This window comes from Dipteris shenzhenensis, chromosome 5, assembly GCF_047967505.1.
Source record: "Dipteris shenzhenensis isolate YYH24624 ecotype China chromosome 5, Dip_SZ_1.0, whole genome shotgun sequence".
Classification (NCBI taxonomy): Eukaryota; Viridiplantae; Streptophyta; class Polypodiopsida; order Gleicheniales; family Dipteridaceae; genus Dipteris; species Dipteris shenzhenensis.
The window spans coordinates 46487471-46509277 of NC_141600.1; the positions used below are offsets into that span (position 1 = coordinate 46487471).

At 48.1% G+C, this 21807-nt stretch overlaps 1 protein-coding gene across 1 annotated transcript in view; it reads left to right on the forward strand.

The window, feature by feature from the left end:
- Positions 1-21807, forward strand: part of LOC147902094 (midasin-like protein) — a 193926-nt gene that overhangs the window by 59510 nt on the left and 112609 nt on the right. The window contains exons 27-29 of the mRNA XM_087374676.1: positions 11656-11754; positions 11865-11965; positions 12064-12153. Of these exons, the coding sequence (XP_087230802.1) occupies positions 11656-11754; positions 11865-11965; positions 12064-12153 (290 nt within the window). The remainder of the gene's footprint in view (positions 1-11655; positions 11755-11864; positions 11966-12063; positions 12154-21807) is intronic.

Here is a 21807-nt window from a genome sequence, read left to right on the forward strand (position 1 = left end):
CTATGTTGGCGGGACACTGCTCGACGAGGTGTTGAAGATCATAACATTGGTTTTTCCAATGTTAATTGTCAAGTCCCTCTCTCTGTAGAACATCTCAAGAACCTCTATATGTTTATGCAATCCCTCTGCTGTGGATCATATGAGGACTATGTCATGTACTTACAACAGTATTTGCACCATCACAGCCTTCAGGTCAGCCAGAAGTGAACCCTCTCCACCTAGACGATCTACAAAGGATGTAATCTCATACATATAGAGCATGAAGAGAGTCGGTGAGAGGGGGCAGCCTTGCTTCACTCCAATATTGCTCTCATTCCAATCTAATAGACCTCCCGGGGCACATACTCTCTCTTTGATGGACTCATATAGGCTCATCACCCCCCCAAATCATGATCTCTAGAAGTTGCAACTCTTGTAACCTCCGGATAAAGTGGGATCGTGTGACAGATCAAATGCGTTATGAAAGTCTACAAAGCAAGTGCAGGCTTTCTGGGGCCTTGACTTCGCCTCCTCAATGATAGCCCTGAAGGCGAAGATGTGGTCCAAGATGGAGTGCTGTCTCCGAAAACTTGCCTGCCAAGAGCCTGCTGCCCATGACCCTCTCTGTGGCTGCTGATCACTCTCTCTAGTGCCGACCCATATATCTTAGCCAGAGCGTGACCAATCATAAGAGTATAGTAATTCTTAGTGTCCATGGGATTACCTGCCTTGTGTATCGGTACCATGGTCTAGGTAGGCAGGAAGCCATGGCATACAGCATGATTGAACAGCTGAGCTAGGACCGGGGTCAAGACCTGCTGCCCATGTGCAAAGTGCTAAGTGCGTAGTCCCTCATGATCTAGGAATCTACGGTTATGAAGCTAGAGAAGGGCAGCCCGTACATTTTGTGCAGTAAACAAGTGAACACTCTCAATACGGAGTTGGTGTGATAAAACGTGGGACTGTCCGATAGTAGATACCCTCAAGGAGTTGGGGAGGTGGATCGATGTGTATCCTAGCGGATTGATGAAGCCCTCTGTCAATATCTGCAAGCAGTGGTTTGTGTACTCCCGAGGTGCCAACCAAGTCCTAAATAGGTGTAATTGTAAGAGATTCTCTTCCCATCTAAGACTGCCTGAGACGTGTTGAAGATCATGACCTTGGTTTTACCAAGGTTGACCTTCAGGTCATGTGTCTCACAGAAGGTATGAGGTGTATCTAAGTGTTGCTGAAGTACCCTTTGTTGAGGAAGAGAGTAAGACCACATCATGTGCGTACACGACAATTTGGAGCAAGGATCTTGCCAGAGAGCAACAGCCCCTCCCAGGATACTAATAAGAGCTCAAGCTCAACTATGTAGAGGCCGAACAAAGTTGGTGATAATGGACATCCTTGTTTGACCGCAATGGTGCTCGTGATCTCCTCTATCTACCTTGCACTTGTCTGAACCCGACCCGAGACTCTCTCATAAAGTGCCATGACTACGCAGGTTATCTCTTAGAAGTATGATGAGTCGGGCTCTCCACACTATGTGAAAAGCCTTGCGAAAAAACTACAAAGCAGCTACAGATCCTTTGTCTCTGTTCCCTGGCCTCCTCAATGACCCCTGTTAGCGTGAGTATATGATCTATGGTCCCGTTATCTATCCGGAAGCATGCCAACCCAACGGCTTTCAGTCCTCAAAGCTGAGCAGGCTAACCTCCGTGTCAAGTACTGATGCATAGACCTTGGACATGACATGCCCAATGGTAATGCAATTGTAGTTTTCCGGCTCATGGGATCTCCTACCTTGTGTATAGGAGTGATGGTGTTGAGGGTCCAAGTGTGTGGAAAAGCCTGTGCATACTGCTTTGTTGAAGAGCTTTGCTAAGATTGGGGCCAAGGTATTTACCCTTTATGCAATGAATTCAGTACGTAGGCCCTCACGATCTTTCGCTGTGCCATTGTGAAGCTTGAGGGCTGTGTGTTTGACACCACCGGCTATGAAAAGTGTGCATGAAGTGTTTTGTGGTACATGTGAGAGCTTGGGTGCTGGCTGGTTAGGGACATAATGAATATATAAAAAGAAATCTCTGTGAGCAGCTGTGACGATCATCCGGAGGCTAGTAGAGGGGTCAAGCATAAGAGTGTATGAGGCTGCGGCAGCATAAAGCATGTGATAGATCACTGGCGATGGTGAGTATGTGTGGCCCGTTGTGGTCTCCTAGCTATGGCCCTGCGTTGGGACAAGTGCCACATTTACCTTCGTCGGCTGTGCCTCTGATCTGGTGAGCATGGAGGGAATGTCCCCAAGTCAGATTTGTGCCTTAAGTTGCTGGCGAGTTTGCCTTCTCTCTCTCTCTCGGAGCTGCCGTGTGCCCTCCCTAAAGCAGATGTACTAGATGGTTTCTTGCTGTCCCATAGACCTGTTAGTCTCCCGTGGACATTAATAGATACTCTCTCTCTCTCTCTCTCTCTCTCTCGGAACTATCACAGGAGTGTCCTTCTAACTCTAGAATTTTTTAAAAATACTGATGCAAACCGGCAGTTTTATTCAAAAGAAACTTGCTTGAGAAATTGAGGATACTATCAGATGGACTGTAAGGAGCTTTTTCCTGAAGGTCATTGTTAGACATTGTAGAGAAGGGGGTAGGGACAGATTTGGAAAAGGGAAATAGACTGGCAAAAGGAGAGAGAGATAGGGGAAGAAGGGATGAGAAGGGGTAGGAGAGAGAGAATGAGGTAGGAAAGAGAGGGAGAGATTGAGAGGGAGTAGGGAAGAGAGAGAGAGAGAGTGAGTGAGCGTAGGTAGGAAGGAGGAAGGGAGAGTAGATAAGATTAGATGTCACATCAAAAAGTACATAGTAGTGGGTGGATGGAGACTTATATACTCCCTCCACATTTTCCACCTAAAGGGCCTCTAACTTGGCCCCTTTCCCCCCTTCATTACAGCCATCCCTTCACATGGAATTTTGCCCTCAAAATTTCATATGCGGGCTGTTAAATAGGTGCAGCAAACAGCAAATAATAATCAGCCCAGTAGGAGATAGGGGTTGTCCTGGACAATACTCTCTGGCTGCCATGAGTTCTCATCCTCAGGGAGCCCCTGCCACTTGATAAGATACTCGGTGTAGACTTTGTTTCGGAGTACGTGATCCTTGAAACCCATGATGCGCTCCAGAACATAGAGTATGTGGCCCTCCTCATCCATAGGTGGTAGCACGGGGAGAAGGTGAGAGACACATGATTGGAGACGAGCTGAGGCACGAACTGATGTGGATTGATTGATAAGATGTAAACACAGCAAGTACATAGCCTCTTTTATAGGCTGGGCAAGCCTTATCTTCTCACATAGACACCTCATAGATGAGGTCACACACAAAAGAATCTAGATCCTATAATCTAGGTGAGGAATCACATCTACCACATGAGGTGGCACAAGTGGCCTCAAGACTCTTCACACACACAACTATAGGACACTCCTAGGACTCTAGGACCACACACACTAGGACCACACACCCTAGGACTCCGATTTCAACAAACCCCCCTTCGGAGCTAGGGTGAGAGACTATGACATCATCCAGACTGTGCATCTTAGGCAATCTCAAAGGCTAACAGCTGAGCATAATTCAGAGGTTGAACCAAGCACTCTCATGGCTTAGGTGTCAATATGATCAGAGACTCAAATCTGAGCATGGATGCATGACCAACTCATAGGTCTAGGGAGTACACCAACATCCTGGAACTCGGCCAGGCCTGATAAAGGAAAGACATAACAACCCCACTTGTCTCCTAAGTGGGTACATGGAAATAAGTGGAGCCTTTTATAGGACAAGGCACACAAAATAACAAATTATTACATCATTTTAGGGGGACTACCCAAGGCAGAGTACCTAACACACATGACTTCTACAAAGCCCACTCTTCATCTATCACCTCATGGAGGGATAGACCAGAAATAGCAGCAGTGCAGGCTTGTTCCTCAGGTCCAAAAGGCGTAGCTTCATCGTCTTCGTCCTCACTCTGCTCCGCAACCAGATTGGCATGTTCTTTGGCTTGTACCTTTGCCAGTTTCTTGAAGCAACGATCCTCTGAATGGCCAAGTTTCTGACAGTAATTACATTTAAGAGGTTTTCCTTTTTGTTGGGCTTATTCTTGAGAAAGAATGCTTTGCCAGATTCGAAGGAAGATTCTGCTTTCTTTGTAAGCCTACGGTCCTCATCAATGAGATGCGCTACCATATCCTTAAAGCTCATATTGCGGCTGACTCTTACGACAGCAAGGATCTCATTGTACTTGGAAATGTCTTCAATACTGGAGAGAAGTACAGCAACTTGATCATCATCTTCAACAATGGCTCGGATGGCAGATAATTGTTGGAGAATTGACCCAAGATTGCTCAAGTGTTCATTGAGGGTTTCAGTTTCCTTCATCTTGAGCTTGAAGAGTTTTTGTTTGAGAAATACTTTGGAATTATTGATCTTATTTCCAAACAAATTCTCTAACTTTTCCCAAACGTCGTTTGCTGTCTTATCAAAATCCACATGGTGGATAAGGTTGTCAGCTAAAGCTAGGCCAATGATAGCTATTGCTTTATCATTTTGGTTCTCCCACCAACTGATTCTAGCATCATCTCTTTGCGGTTTTGGCTCCTTGCCATTGGTGATATTTTATATGCCTTCTCGCATAAGAAGAAGCCGGAGTTTTGTCTGCCAAGTTGGGAAATTACTCCCTGAGAATTTCTCGATGAACGAGGAGTTTTTAATGCTATCCATTGGTGGGAAGGTCTTAGCTGTTATTACAGCCAATGTCTAAATCCCTTACAATGTTTACTCGAATTTCAAGAAAGGCCCAAATTTCACATGGTAGAAGCTTCAATTATGCCAAAGGAAGACATAGGACAGAAAAGCCCTAAATTTTTGGGTTAGGGTTGTACGGAAGATTGTATGCTGCAGGTACAGTCGTACGGTAGGCAAGCCGTACAGGCTGTACGGCTGATTTGCAGTGGCGCAGATTTAGAGGCAGTACGACTGATTTGCAGTGGCGCATATTGCGAGGCTGTTTGGTACGGGTCAGCTGTACGGCAAATTGTACGTCAGTACGGTAGATCGTACGGCAGTACGGCAGATTGTACAACAGTTGCAGAGGTCAGGTTGTATGGCGCAACAGTCCAGCCGTAGCAGATGTCGATGTAGATCAGCTCCTTCATGCAGTTGGGGGCATCTTCTCAGCCAGCAGCTCCCCACGCTTCCGCTGGAGGTAGTGTAAATTGAAGGTCCGGAGTTCGAGGCACCATCAGCGTTGAGCGAGGGAGTAGTTGCGAGAGAGGCTAAAGGTAGCGGGCAGAATGGCGCAGCGTAGGAGATAGCGGGCAGAATGGCGCAGTGTAGAGCAGAAGCGGTTAGCGGAGGAGATAGTGGGCAGAATGGCGCAGTGTAGAGCAGAAGCGGGAGCACCAACGTGGGCTAGTAGAAGAGCGAAGAGAGGCGGTAGCAGAGTGGCGCAGCAGAGTGGAGACATGGCAGCGAAGGATGGGCAGGATGCTTCAGCATGGCTCTGATACCAACTGTTGAAAACGGGGAGAAGGTGAGAGGCGCATCATTGGAGACGAGCTGAGGCACGAACTGATGTGGATTGATTGATAAGATTTAAACACAGCAAGTACATAGCCTCTTTTATAGGCTGGGCAAGCCTTATCTTCTCACACAGACACCTCATAGATGAGGTCACACACAAGAGAATCTAGATCCTATAATCTAGGTGAGGAATCACATCTACCACATGAGGTGGCACAAGTGGCCTCAAGACTCTTCACACACAACTATAGGACACTCCTAGGACTCTAGGACCACACACACTAGGACCACACACACTAGGACTCCGATTTCAACACATAATCCCCTTCTTCAAAAGACAGATACCTCCTATGTTCATCGGCATACTTCTTCTGCTTGGCTTGGGCATCCTGCATATTCTTTTTAGCCAATTGCAGAAGGGCATCCATACTCTCCAAGTCATTTCTTGCTTGCTGATTTTTCACAGCCATGTCTACAACTAAAGATGGCATACCCACTGTGCATCCATACATAGCCTCGAACGGGCTCATGCCAATAGCGATGTGCTTGGTACTGTTGTAACAAAATTCAGCAAGTGCCAACCACTTATCCCAAGACTTGTGTGGGTCATGACAAAAATGCCTCAAATACTCCTCCAGCCATTTGTTCACCCTTTCTGACCGTCCATCCATCTCAGGGTGGTAAGCAGTGCTAGGTGTAAGAGAAGTACCCACTGCTGTAAATAATTCCTGCCAAAAGTGACCCATAAATTTTGCATCTCTATCGCTGACAATCTCCTGAGGGAAACCATGATGCTTAAAAACATGCTCGATGAACTGCCAAGCAACTTGTGATGCTGAATAATGGGTCTTAGTGGGTATGAAATGGGCTTGCTTTGTCATTCTGTCAACCACCACAAAAATGCTATCCCATCCCCGCTCTGTGGAAGGCAACCCTGTGATGAAATCCATAGCAATGTGAGTCCATTTGCCTTTTGGAATAGGTAATGGCTGCAAGAGACCCGCGGGTAACCGGCTGTCCACTTTATTTTGCTGGCGGGGCAAACATTCACTGACAAATTTAACTACATCCCGCCACAAGCCATCCCAGATAAAGCTCTGTTTGACCTTTTCGTATGTCTTAGTAATACCCGCATATCCTGCCATAGGAGATGAGTGCATTTCCTGTAAGACCAGCCGTTGGTACGTTGAATCTGGCACCAAATAAATTCTGTCCTTGCACCACAACAGCCCATTATGCAGCTTAAATTCAGCATGCCCCTGGCTTGATGGCCTCTGTAACTCCACAAATATGGAAGCTGCCTTAGAATACCATGAATCCACTCCTGGTAGATGGTAGAAAGGATAGACAAACTGCAAGCCCACATACGGGATAAGGCATTTGCAACCACATTTTCTTTCCCTTTCTTGTAGTCGATGTCGAAGACTGAGCCTTAACCAGCCACCTCTTTTGCTTCATTGACAAGTTGGCCTGCGTAAGGAAATACCTGAGTGTCCTATGATCTGTCTTAACCTTGATTTTGCTACCGTACAAGTAGTGGTGCCATTTTTCGAAAGCATGGAGGATAGCCAACATTTCCTGATCATACACATGATAATCTAGTTTCTTGGCATCCAATTTCCTGCTTTCAAAAGCAATTACCCCGTGTTCCTGTCTTAGCACAGCCCCTAATCCTTTGCCACTGGCATCTGCCTCCACAATGAAAGTACGTGAAAAATCAGGGCATACCAACACATGAGTGAGGGTGGTTTTCAGGTCTTCAAAGCTGCGCTGTGCATTTGTAGACCACATAAAAGCATCCTTCTTCAAAAGGTTTGTCAGAGGGGCTGCCCTCTTGGCAAACTTGCGAATAAAGCGCCTGTAGAAGGAAGCAAGACCTATAAATCTTCTCAATTGAGTAGGGTTGCGTGGCTGCGGCCAATCCTCAATGCATTTCACCTTTGCAGGATCCACTTGAATGCCATCCTTGCTCACAATGTGACCAAGATACTCAACCTCTTGTGCCATAAAAGTTCATTTGCTGGGTTTAGCATAAAGCTGATGCAACCTCAAAATTTCCAGCACTTGCTTGACATGTCTGATGTGCTCTTGCTTATCCTTGCTGCAAATGAGGATGTCATAAAAAAATACCAGCACATATTTGAAAAGGAGAGGCTGCAAAATCTTGTTCATGAGTGCCTGGAAGGTAGCTGGTGTATTGGTCAATCCAAAAGGCATCACCTTGAACTCATACAGTCCCCTCTCTGTGCGAAAGGCTATCTTGTGCTCATCCCCAGCTTTCAATACTAATCTGATGATAGCTGGACCTCAAATCAATCTTAGTGAAAAACTGAGCACCCTTGAGTTCATCCCAGGTCATCTATCCTGGGGATTGGAAACCTTTTTTTGATGGTGACCTTATTCAAGTCTTTGTAGTCAATGCACATACGGTAAGAACCATCCTTCTTTTTCACCAAGAGCACAGGGGATGCAAAAGGAGAAGTGCTATGAGTGATGAAACTCTTCTGAAGTAAGTCCCTCACTTGAGTTGCCACTTCTCCCCGTTCTACCTTAGAGAGTCGGTATGGGGCCTTATTGATTGGCTTACTGCCAAGTTCCAGGACTATGGCATGATCTACATCTCTCTCGGAGGCAACTGTGATGGCAAATCAGCAAACACATCTGCAAACTCTGAGAGCAATCTTTGCATATCACAATCATCAACACAGGGAGTGCCACCCTCTTTAGTTACTGACACATTTAATGCATATATGGCGCTGCCTCTCTTGAGCTCTCTAGCCAACTGCCTTGCTGAAATGACCTGCAATTTAGGAGTTGCAATACCATGCAATGTAACTGATCCATCCCAATGGACAAAGCTGAGTGTTAAGGCATTGAAATGCATGCTGATTTTGCCCAGTGATTGCAACCAATCACAGCCCAGGACAACATCTATTGGGCCCATGTCAAGTGCCAAGAGATCACTTGCAAATGTATAGTCATCAGAGAACTTAATCCTTGCATCTTGGCAACAAGATCTACTGATCATATGCTGTCCATTGGCCTCTTCTACTCTCAGCCCATGGTCTATCTCAGTAGCAATCAGTCCCACCCTCTGTAAGGTCTTGCAGTTAACAAAACTGTGGGTGCTACCGCTGTCCACCAACACATGCACAATTCTGCCATTAATCATCCCTGTTAATATGATAGTATCAGCACTTTTGGCACCCTTCAGGGCATGCATGGAAATAGTATAAAGTGTTGGCTGGGCATCCCAATAAACATCTTCCTCATTCACAGGAGCATTACCACCTGCATCTTCATGTGCATAAAAAAGGCATTGCATTGTGATGCTCCACAGAAAAGAGTGTGGGCCTACGGCCTCTCACGCCACTAGTGGGCAGAATCTCATACGAATGCGAAGCATGAGTGTCATGCGCAGTAGCACCACCAGGATGAAAAGGAAAGTCGGTGCCCTTCGTGGCTCCAGTGTCAGGAGCCTCATCTGCATCATGTGTATTTGCCATCTCATCCTGAGGCGTATCCAAAGAACCTGGGGCATCAAACAATTCCTCGTCATCTGAGAGGTCAATGATCATGTTGAGTTTGGTAGTACCACTGTTGCGCATCTTGCACACATTCCTATGCTCAGGAGTCCATTTCTCGCTACATTTAAAACATAAGTTGGCCTTCTTTCTGCTGTCCATTATTGGCCGTGTATGCTGTTTTATCTCAGCCTGCTCATTTCCACTACTCGAGACAGTAGGAAAGCGAGGAAATGGTGCTGCTGCAGATTTCTTGTCAGTCCACTCAGCAAACTTAGACTTCGACTCAGTGTCATACCCCGTAGCATGCGAGCTGCCCATGGCATGTCTGTGCTTTCCAGCATATTTAGGCTCGAATACTTCCACAAGCTGAGCTGCCCTCTCAATTGTTTGAGGGTTATGTGCCTTCACATCTGCAGCGAGAGAAGAACTTAACCCATGGATGAAACGCAACAGCTTTCCCTTTTTAGATACGTCCTGCACAAACAGGGAAAGCCTCCAAAAGCGTTGCAAGTACTCTTGGACTATACCGGTCTGTGACAAGGCATAAAATTCAGCCAAGTATTGATCCAAAACAAGTGGAGATACAAATGTAGTGACCATCAATTTTTTGAAACCCCTCCAAGTGGTTGGTTTCTGAGGCAAATCCCTCATGTATCGCCATTATGTGTGGGCATAGTCCTGCATATGCATACCTGCAAAAATGATGAGCTCCTTCTCAGACTAGGGGTAGAAGCGGAAATAGTTTTTCAGCTTCGTGAGCCACTCCTCCAACTCATTGGGAGTGCGAGTGTCCCCTTTAAACTTATGCACTGTGAGTTTGTCCTTGATATCCTTGGCTGCATAATTCTTGTGTGTGTAACCTCCAGAAGTGCGGGCATCATCAAGCTTGAGGTTCACATAATTAGAGAAGGGCATCTCAAGGTTGATGGCCTCAGGGAGGGCCCTGTATGAACGCAAAGAATCTGCCAACATGTCATCAAAAGTGGCTTGCTGCCCACCACCAACCTCTGCTGCGCAGAAGCCGCTGCCATTTGATGTGTTGGCTGCGTTTGGCTATATGTGCTTGCTGGCGGAGCGATAGGTGCATGAACCCGGGCTGGGTCTCTCTGCCAAATGCATCTCTCCGAAATGATGGCATACCAAAGGGCTGAGAAGAGGACTGACCTCTCTCCCAAGGGTGTGGGCTGCCATATAAACCCAAGCCAACTCCAGGCATACTCGCTGGTGCGGTGAAAAGAGCACTAGCCGGATGCACACCAACGGGTCGGCCCAAAAAAGACGGCTCAACCTGCATAGATGTAGAAAGTTGAGAGCCAAAAGATGGCCTGACATCCTGCAAGAAGGTGCTCTGTGGCACAGAAAATGCATCATCTATGTCCAGATAGTCCTTACTGACCTACTAATTACACCTAACCTAACCCAAACCTCTAACGTAGTTAACCTAAACCCCGGCTAACTTGCAGACCTTAGCAATTGCTAAGGTTCTGGTAGCTGCATGCAAGGAGGCGTCGCCGGGTGTGGTGTGGCGGAGCAGTGGGCTTGGCTAAGGAGATGGCGCTTGCAAGAGACCCGTGATGGGCTGGTGCCTAGACGTGGTGTGGCATGGATGAGTAGCAGCAACTGAGGGGAGCGAATGGACAGCAGCAATTTGAGACGGATGGCACGTCAGCAGACGGAAGGGTGGACAGCAGACGAAAGGGTGCGAGACTAGTCTTTAGTAGACGGAAGGCGAGCAAGCGGATGGAAGACCTTGACAGGCTCAACGGATGGAAGACCAACAACAGAAAACCTTCGTTGATTTGGGAGAGCCTGCTTCTACGGGGTGACATCTAGCTTCTTCAACGTCTAGCTTCATTGATTTGGGTGACGTCTATCTTTTTCAACGGCTGTACAATGGGGTCTAGCTTCTTCAACGGCTGTACGATGGTGTTCCTTTGGTCTTGCTGTAGCTATTCGGTGCTGTTGTCGTCATAGTACTGCTAGCAACACCAGAGATTCATCTTGGAATGAGAAGAAAGGCCAAGAGTCCTAGGTAGGTACTCTGATACCAATGTAGAGAAGGGGGTAGGGACAGATTTGGAAAAGGGGAATAGACTAGTAGAAGGAGAGAGAGATAGGGGAAGAAGGGATGAGAAGGGGTAGGAGAGAGAGAATGAGGTAGGAAAGAGAGGGAGAGATTGAGAGGGAGTAGGGAAGAGAGATAGAGAGTGAGCGTGCGTAGGTAGGAAAGAGGAAGGGAGAGTAGATAAGATTAGATGTCACATCAGAAAGTACATAGTAGTGGGTGGATGGAGACTTATATAGTCCCTTCACATTTCCACGTAAAGGGCCTCTAACTTGGCCTCTTTTTCCCCTTCATTACAGACATCCTTGGTTGACCTGAGCTAACAGTATTCAATATTATCTTTTGCCAAGTGGTTGCCAGCTGTTGTGGTTTATTGATTTCTTTTTATGACAATCTTTGTTTAAATGAAAAAAAAGATTTGTGAGATGGTATCTATTCTATGGGTATGATTCATAATGAAATAGCACCTTTGAGGGGGCCGAGGCTTATTATGTTAGTGAAGGAAGCTGTCTCAATCTTGGATTGGCAGGCTGCAATGAGCCCAATCAACTGGCCTACGAACTAATGGCGCCAACGACGGGCATCAATACTTTTCGTATACTGCGAGCAATGCAACTACACAAACCAGGCAAGTCCAATTGCTGGGAATTGGATCATGAAGACTGTACATTTGTGTCTCAGCATATTTGAAGGAAAGTCCCAAAAAGATGTAAAGATAATGCTGTTTGTTTTCTGCAGTGTTAGTAGAAGGGAGCCCTGGTGTTGGGAAGACCAGCCTTATAGCTGCTCTTGCAAATATATCTGGTCATTCTCTTGTTAGAATCAACTTGTCTGAACAGGTACTTAGCTGCAGACCATATTTTTCTGTTGAGTAACTTTCATGCACTATTATCGTGCTAGTGAGGATTCATTGCACTATTATTGTTTGTGCATGCAGACAGATATGATGGATCTGCTTGGATCTGACTTGCCTGCTGAAGGTCTCCAAGGGGCAGAATTTGGTTGGTCAGATGGAGTCTTCTTGCAGGTAGCTTAGTCGTTTATTTGATTATCCATCTTGTGCCCTGCGCCCTACTAAGCATGATGGTTTGACAGTGTGTAACCTTGGGGGTGACTTCCCTAAGGGCTAGCAGCTTTACTTTCGTTTTACCTAGTATAGTGAGTTACACGCTTGAGTTGCCACATCTAAGTTTTACAGGTATATCCATGTCCGTTTGTAACACACATCAATGGTAAGTTTGAAACTGGGCTAAGTCTAACACTTAAAAACAAACTCTTCAAGAATTATCTTTTAAATAGCGTTTTTACTTATGGATGCAAGATCTTTTTACTGCTGAACTGGTAATGAAGCTTGTGTGAACATCTGCTTGCAACTGACTGGCTTGCTGAAGTGTCTTTAACCTTCATGCATCTATTATTTAACCTTCATGCATCTATTTTACTTGGGAATATTGACGAGAGAAGATCAGACGTCGATTTTTCCTTTAGGCTCTCTCTTCTCCGCCATGATCGCATGCCCTTTCCCTACTTCCGCTGCCCTCCGCAGCCCTGCTGAATCCCCCCTTGCCCTTCTTTCCAACCACATTTGTAGACATCGATTGAGTTTCTATCGTATCCACAGCAGAATTTCATGGGTTTCATAGAGTGCCACTGTCGCTTAGGGTCTGCGGTGTCGTGGTGATTCTGTTTTGGCTGCCCGGGCTGTCTTCGGAGAAGAACTGGAGTCGGAAGAGGGTTCTCAGAGAGTCTCCGACAATGGAGTTTGGTCTTCTTCCGTCCCGCCGTCTTTTCCTCAGCTTTACACACAGGTTCTATGGCTGGTGAAACCGTCATCACTATGAACAGCGTTCTCCATCTCTCATTGAAGCCATCATTTACAGCAAACAGCTCTCTCTCTCTCTCTCTCTCTCTCTCTCTCTCTCTCTCTCTCTCTCTCTCCATGCTGCCTCCTTGCTCGCCTTGGAGCTGCTCCCCGCCCTGCTGCCCCTCCTCTCCATGCCACGCCAGCTGCTCCCCGCCCTGTTGCTCCTCCTCTCCAAGCCGTGCCGCACCTTGCTGCCTTGCCGCTCCACGCTCCAGTTCTAGCCCCCCGCCATGCTGCGACCTTCCACCATGCCTCAGCTCCCCGCCTCTCTAGCTTGCTCCGACCTACTCGCCCAGCCAGCCTGCCCGCTAGCACACTCCCCCCCCCCGTTCTGCTCCTTTGCTGCTGCTGCTCGCGTTGATGCGTGCACCCCCTCCCACGCTGTCACGCTGCCCCCCTCCCTGCGCTGCTTACTTGCTCTCTTCCCTGCTCCTGCTTGCTTACGCCTTTTGCCGTACCTCGACATTGCTGCTGCACCAGTGCCCGCCACACTGCCCGCCTTTGCTGCGCCTTGACCCGCCACGGAGGCCCATAGCACCTGGTTGTTGCTTGCAAAGCAACCTTGGGCTGCAAAACACCAAGGTTAGCTTGGTAGCCAGCGCGCCGCTGAGAGAGACTAGAGAAGAAGAGCTCTCAAACCTTCGAGCCCAAATGCAAGATGAAATGAGGAAATGGCAATAGGAGATGCAAAACAAATGGGTATGTGAGAATTTACTCGTGCTTTGGGTGAAAAAAACAGCAATTTGACCTCAAAAGTTGAGACATTGGAAGCCCATGTTGATGCCCTCCAAAGTGAGGATGACAAACTGAAAGCAAATGCTCATTGGGAAGAAGGGGAGTTTCAGCCACCTTTTAACGAGGAGCTGAACACCATTAAAGAGCAAATGCAGCAACTCAAGAATGCAAAGGGGACGTCAGAGGAAGGGTACAAGATCATTGATATGCTGAAATCAAAGAATGAACAACTCAAAAAGGAAATGGCAGCTTTGCAAACAACGGTACAAGGGAAACATGCCGAGTTCACACAACAAATCACGAAGGGTACAGCAGATATGCTTGCATGGAAAGATGTACTAAAGAAAGACACAACACCAAAGAAAAGGGAGATCATTTCTGAAACAATTGAGGAAGAAAAACGACGGGACTGCAAGAGTCCAAATGTGCTGGTCAGAGGCCTAATAGTAGGTGATAGCCCCATGGCAGACACCAAAATCCTCTTTGACAAAATGGGAATAAACCTCACTTGTGAATTAGCCTGGAGAGTAGGCAAAACAGATGCACCAACGAGGCCTTGGTGGTAAAGCTGCGAACAGCCACATATAGATCCACCCTTATGAGTACACGGGCAGCACACTGAAGGGGACCAGGATCTTTCTAGATGAAGATCTCACACTCCTACAACAGGAGCACAGAAGGGAAGGGATGGTACGTGTGATGGCTGCAAGGCAAGAGGGGAAATGGGCAGTTTACAGAGATGGTAGGGTGATCATTCGTGAGAGGGTAGAAAAAGAGGCACGGATGCATCAGGAGGAGAAGGGGACAGCAGCAAATGACGCTGTTTGAACGATGTGGCGAGTATGCAAAACAAATTGATGCTAGTGTGGAATTGTAATGGCACCCTATGGTCTGGGGGTTCTTGGAGACATACCATAACAGAGATGCGATCTTCTATATTGAAACACATGAGAGCCCAGAGAGAGGGCTACCCACAGTGACATGATACACATGGGAGTTTGCCCACAGGAGGGAATTGAGGAGGGATAGTGGGGTACGAGGATCTGGAGGTGTGGCTATCCTTTTCAGATCACATCTGAGGCCACTCCTCTCTATGGTACAAAAGGTGGAGCATGCACGACACATGTGGATCCGCATCCAGTTACCAGACACATAGCCGACCTGCATTGTAGTATGCTATTTTCCCCCAGAAACATCATCCTATGCACGAGAGGTCACCACCGATGGGCACAGCCCATATGAGACTATTCATGATGATATCACGGAGTTCTCCAGACACAAGGACACTCTCCTCCTTGGTGATTTCAATGCACAAACTGGTAACATACAAGTGGGCCTATTAGATTTCGATGAGGATTCCCTCATAGTACCGGAGATGGATGCAGCAGAGTTGGGGATCGTGAAGCAGTTGGCAGATGTAGATGCAAATGCACCAGTGACATTTATGGGAGACATTTACTCGAGCTGGGAGCCGTACATGACTTGATCATATATAGTGGTCTTCGTAGATGGCGATCATCTGGTGGCCTCACTTGTTTCCCACATGGAGGGGGAAGTAGTACGGTAGACTACCTGCTCGACCGACTGGCATTGGCCCCACGGATACATGATTTTATGGTGCCACCTCCTCCACTTGGAGCCGACCACTCATATCTCACTTTTTGCATATTGGTCGCCACGCCGGTCATGAGGAGGGCCCCTCCACCACCCGCTCGTGTCCAGATTCATTTTGACCGTGCTCTTGACACGGTGTATATGAGCCACCTGGCTTCCGAGCTTCCAGTACTACTTGGCGATGGGATGAACCTCGCACATGCATCAGACACTCTCACTTGGGTGATACATGATGTTGCCACCAGATCCTTTCCCATGACACGATCTGCATGTGTTCTAGATGGGAAGATGCCCCAAAATCCATGGTTTGATGATGAGTGTAGAGAGATGAGAGCCCACCTTACACGTGAGATAGCATTGAGACATTTGACTCCGCCAGAGGCACATCGGATCTCACGCCGAGTGACACGGCGTAAGAAGTGGGCTTTCCTCATGCACATGATGGACGAGGTGATCAGTTCTTTTCGCGGAGGAGATCCTACCACGGGATGGGGACTCCTATCAGAAGGAAAGTCACCCATTCGCATCACAGATCCCCCAGTCTGGCACACATATGCATGCTCCCTACATGATGTCCCAGGTCAGGCACCACCTGATATGTCCTGTATGCCTAGACCCACCACATGCCATTTGTTTACTCTGTAGAATATACGAGCTGCCCTTCTCCGGCTTCATAACCGACGATCACCGGATCATGAGGGACTACGCACTGAGCATTTTGCACATGGGCAAGAGATCTTGACCCCGATATTAGCACAGCTGCTCAATCATGCTGTATGCCATGGCTTCCAACCTACCTGGAGCACTACCACCATAGTACCGATACACAAGGCAGGCGATCCCATGCGCATTGGGAACTACCGTACTCTTATGATTGGCCATGCACACTGGGAACTATCGACGATCACCGGATCATGAGGGACTACGCATTGAGCATTTTGCGCATGGGCAAGAGATTCTGACCCCGATATTAGCACAGTTGTTCAATCATGCTGCATGCCATGGCTTCCCGCCTACTTGGAGCACTACCACCATAGTACCGATACACAAGGCAGGCGATCCCATGCACACTGGTAACTACCATACTCTTATGATTGGCCATACTTTGGCTAAGATATATGGTTCGGTACTAGAGAGGGAGATCAGCAGTCACACAGAGGACCACAAACAGTGGACACTTGGGCAGGCAAGATTTCGGAGACAGCACTCCACCGTGGATCACATTTTCACCCTGAGGGCTATTATTGAGGAGGCGAAGTCGAAGCATCAAAAAGTCTACACTTGCTTTGTAGACTTTCGTAAGGCATTTGACATTGTCCCACGCTCTCCCCTGATCAGGAGATTACAGAAACTATAGCTCCTAGCCATCATGATTTGGGGGTCATGAGTTTATATGAGCCTATCAGAGGGAGGATACGCGTCCCAGGAGGCTTGTCAGACTGGATTGAGAGCACCATCGGAGTAAAGCAAGACTGCCCCCTGTCACCAACTCTCTTCGGGCTCTATATCGACGAGATCACTTCTTTTTTTGATCGATTAGGCGGAGAGGGTTCGCTCCTAGTTGACATCATGGTGCATATACTGCTGTATGCCGGTGACATAGTCCTCATATCATCCTCCACAGAGGGGCTGCGGAAACATCTAGAGGCTCTGGAGATGTTCTGCAAAGAGAGAGACCTGACAGTTAACCTTGGGAAGACCAAGGTTATGATCTTCAACACTTCGCGAACAATAGTATCCCGTCACCATAGTTTCACATACGGGGGCGAGCCTGTGGAGATAATGCAATCCTACACATATTTGGGGATAGTGTTCACTAGACCAGGTTTCACGATGATCCATGCAGGTACGGCACGGCTCACACGAGGACGGGGTGCTCTGGCTTGACTAGAGAGACGATGCTTCCAGGCACACTTCCGGGACCTCCCGACGAAGGGCTGGCTCTTTGACACACTAGTGAGACTGACTGCCATGTACGCAGCACCTTTCCGGGGGAGTGACATTTCAGCGACGAAATGGAAGAGATTTGAGAGATTACAGGTGACCATGGGATCCAGGATGATTCGACGTAAACCCTCAGTCCCTCATCAGATTATACAGGGAGAGTTCGCCATGACCTTCCTCTAGGTTGATGCTATCTTCCGGATGGTCACGTTTCTCCACAGAGTTTGGTCCTTACCCCGGTGGAGACTACCGAGACTAGCATTAGAGTCATCCGGGGACTAGCAGAGAGTGGTGTCGATACAGCATGGTACGGATGGGTATCCACATGGTGTGGTAGTCACGGCATTTAGATGGATAGACTTCCTCCCTTTCAGTACAGCCTTGACATACCACCCGAGATGATCCCACGAGATGAGATCAACCGTATCATACAGTTGGACCTCCTCCGGCTCCATACATCTAGGGCTTGGGGAGGAGAGGAGCTCTGCACCAAGATCTAGTTCTACCGTGATCACTTTCTGAGGATCTCAGAGCACGGTCTTGTCATCAGACCTCGGTATCTTGAGGACAGGAGAGTTTCACATGCACTGAGGATCGCCATCGGTCAGCTACGAGTCTCATCACATCAGCTACGGATTGAGGTAGGGAGAGCTGCAGGCATATCGAGAGAGCAAAGGAGCTGCACATTATGCCAGATGGGGGAGATCGAGACAAAGGAACATTTTCTATTTGTTTGCCCAGTCTACTATGAGATTAGAGGACGATATCATTGCCTCTTTCAGGAGGGACATGGCTTTGGCCCACTCGCACGGTTGATACATTTTCACGATCAAGTCTGTGTTGGGCTTTACCTGCTTGAGATGCGCCGACAGAGAGACACACTGATGTGACAAGCCATAGAGCAGCATGGGCTGATGCCACAGGTCACCATCGGCAGATCATAGACTTGTGTCACAGATTTCTATGCATGTGAGTCAGCTGCCAGCGTAGCCGAGGGAGAGGAGCTTGATGAGATGAGAGTACATGGATCAGTGGTAGAGGTGCACGAGGGACACGCACTCCACGTGCGATGCAGAGAGAGCCCAAAGGACACACGATCGAGGTCCGGTCTATCTCATCCCTCCTCAGAGGTGACTGCCATAGACGAGGAATCACTCTTGACGTAGTACACTGGATTCAGAGATTGAGGAGACCATGCCCTCCCCCATGTCATGAGACAGCTCGACAGAGACAGATACGAGAGCTTCTCACATCTCATCAAAGTGCCACTAGGTTACCTTGATATATGGAACCTGAGCACGTACTAGGAGTGCTAGCCCTAAGCGCCTGACACGCTCCCGTTACTTTGCTACTCTAGTATTTTGTTCACTAGCTGAGCATGTTAGCGCTTTAGCTCTTGCTTTCAGTTTTTCAGCTTTCAGTTCTTAGCAAGGGTCTTAGTGAACCCTTTGCTTCAGCCCTCAGTGGCTTATATGAGGTACTTCTTGGATTCACACTTTGTCTCATAGGCCCGTGAGGCCTCTTGCAGCCAATAATCTCTCTCTCTCTCTCTCTCTCTCTCTCTCTCTCTCTCTCTCCCCCCCCCGGCACCCCCCGGCACCCCTCCGCTACCCCCTCCGCTACCCCCCCGCTACCCCCTCCGCTACCCCTCGCTACCCTCCCGCTACCCCCTCGCTACCCCCCGGCTACCCCTTCGTACCCCCTTCGCTACCCCTTGCTACCCCCCACTACCCCTCTCTCTCCGCGATATGAGCGATATGAGCATCTAAGAGAAGATTTCAGCAATGTCACGCAGCATTACAACAGTTTGGAGAGCTTGCTTTCCCATCCTTACCTCGTAGCCTTGGGCAATCACATTACCAAGGTCCTTGCATACCATGACCGATGTATTACACAGGTAGCAACATGCTAGCTGTCCACTCCACCCTTCTTCAAAGGAGACTTTTTGTAACATTCCATTGGGTCCCATGGGTCGATTCCAGGCCCCCAGAGGACGATAATAATAGTTTCTTTCTTTCTTCTTTCTTTCTCCCCCGCTACCCCCTCCCTACCCCCCCGCTACCCCCTCAGGTCTCAGTGTGAAGATGGGTCCGGCAAAGACAACCCCAAGATAGGTGTATGATGAAACTATCTCAACACGTGACCCATCAAATGTGAACTGCTCCTGGCGCATGACGGCTCGAGATGTATTGAAGATCATAACCTTGGTTTTACCTAGGTTGACCTTCAAATCACGAGACTCACAAAAGGACTGTAGTGCGTCAAGGTGTCTCTTGAGCCCCTCTGCTGAGGAAGACAAGAGAGCCACGACATCTGCGTAAAGCAATATCTGGATCGACGTGCCCACAAGAGAGCAACCTACCCCCCTGTGTCTGCATCATTGTCTCAAGCTCATCAATGTAGAGACCAAACAAGGTAGACGATAATGGACACCCTTGTTTGACCCCGATAGTGCTCGTGATCTCGTCTCTCCACCCAGATTGTGCCTGGGCTTTGCCTAAAACTCTCTCGTAAAGTGCCATGACAGCCCAGATGATCTCTTGGTCATAACCCAAGTCCTGTAGGCGCTGTATGAGGCGGGCTCTTGGAACCGTGTTAAATGCCTTGCGGAAATCCACAAAGCAATAATAAATCCTCTGCTTTCGTGCCCTCGCCTCCTTGATGATACAACTGAGCGTGAGAATGTGGTCCATGGTTGCATGATCACGTCGGAATCCGGCCTGTCCTACTGCTCTAAGTCCTCGATGCTCCACAAATCCGCTGACATCGGAATCAAGTATTGATGCATAAACCTTGGACATGACATGTCCAATCATAATGGTCCTGTAGTGCTCCGAGCTCATGGGCTACCCTGCCTTGTGGATGGGTGAGATAGTGTTAATGGTCCAAGTGCATGCAAACCCTAAACAAACAACTTCATTAAAGAGCTTTGCTAAGATCGGGGCTAGGAGGTTAATTCCATATGCAATGAACTCAGTGCATAGTCTCTCATGATTCTTCGCTCGGCCATTATCAAGTTTCATTACGGCATCCTTCACCCCTCCCCTAGTGAAGAGGGTGCAGGATGTGGGGCGTGGCATATGTGAGAGGTTAGGGACTGGCTGATTTGGGATGTCATAAAGTGTGCGTGCATAATCAAACCAGACCTGCGTGTCAGTGAGTGGTGAGGGGGACCGTCTTTTTAGAAATCTCCGTCAAAAGTCCTTAGAGTTGTTACCAAACAAAATGTTTAGTAGCTGCTCCTCGTTCCGACGAACGAAGTCTAGCTTCTTTTTGCGTACCAGTCTACGGTACTAGCGTAGCGTATCTGGTTACCTTGGAAGACTGTTTTTGGTTTCGAATCTAAGCTGACGGCGTGAAGCCTTACACTCATCATCTTACTATCTATTACAGGGTACGGTCCTAGGGAGTGGTGGACGGGTGGAGCAGGTGGTGTGGGGGAAAGCGTGAAGGGAAGCCTCGTATAGTGAGCGGGTGACTAGGGGAGCACGATCCTCTAAAAAGGATATGAAGTCTATATAAGCGAGAAGTATATACAGACGGCCAGAGTAAGTAGGTAAGTGATCGTGGTCAAAGCGTATATCATGGTAGGTGGAGTAAGAACACAGTGGGGTGGAAGGTGCTATGCGACGTGGAGTGGAGATGCTAAATAAAAGATAAGTGTGATCAGTCCCTGAAGGGAGAGATGCTACAGTGAAGTCAGTGATGCGAGATGTGAAGGCACGGGATCCCATGATGTAATTAACAATGCTGGAGCCTCCCCCATGTGGAAAGCACGTGAAACCACCTGAGGTGGGCCATCTAGCAAGACCATTATAGAGAATGAGATCATGCATCCTGCCGAGGTCTAATATGGCCTGCCTATAAGATGTGAATGGACCTCATTTGTCAGCCGAAACCTATAGCATACCGCGTTGAAGTCCCCCACTAGGAGGTCTTCTCTGCCGCTACAGAAGTCAACAATGGACTGATAAAGAGCAGCAAATGGAGATGTTTCATCCTCACCTCGGATATCTCTGGCAAAGTGGGAGGTCTCAGGGAGGAAGTAGCAAACTGCAACAAACAGATCTCTGCTGTTCGTGTGCCGAATCCGGATCCAAAGAAACCTGGAATGTACATCTCTCTGGTCTACTGAAATGGTCCCCAAAAGTGTGGATCTGGAAAGGACTGCAACCTAACCCTCGAACCCCCCTGTATCCCTCGTCTCATCTCTGTAGGCAGACTCCCATAGGCAGACTCCCATGTGTATCCGTTGACTACTGGAAGTAGGCGCTCTGGACTCTGATGTGTCTCTGTATAAAAAACTATGTCGTGACGTGTATAGGATTCCGAGAAGTTCCCTGGTTCTGACCATAAGGTACCATTACAGTTTCACATGGTGTAGGATAGGGCCTCGGATATCTGAGTCTCATGGACCCCGCTTCCCTATGTGGGGGAGGGGAGGGGGTTGGTGCCCTACGGGGGCCTGGCAGAAGTCGTCTCTCTCGTACCACTGCCACTTCCCCTCCTTCCGGGCTTGATCTC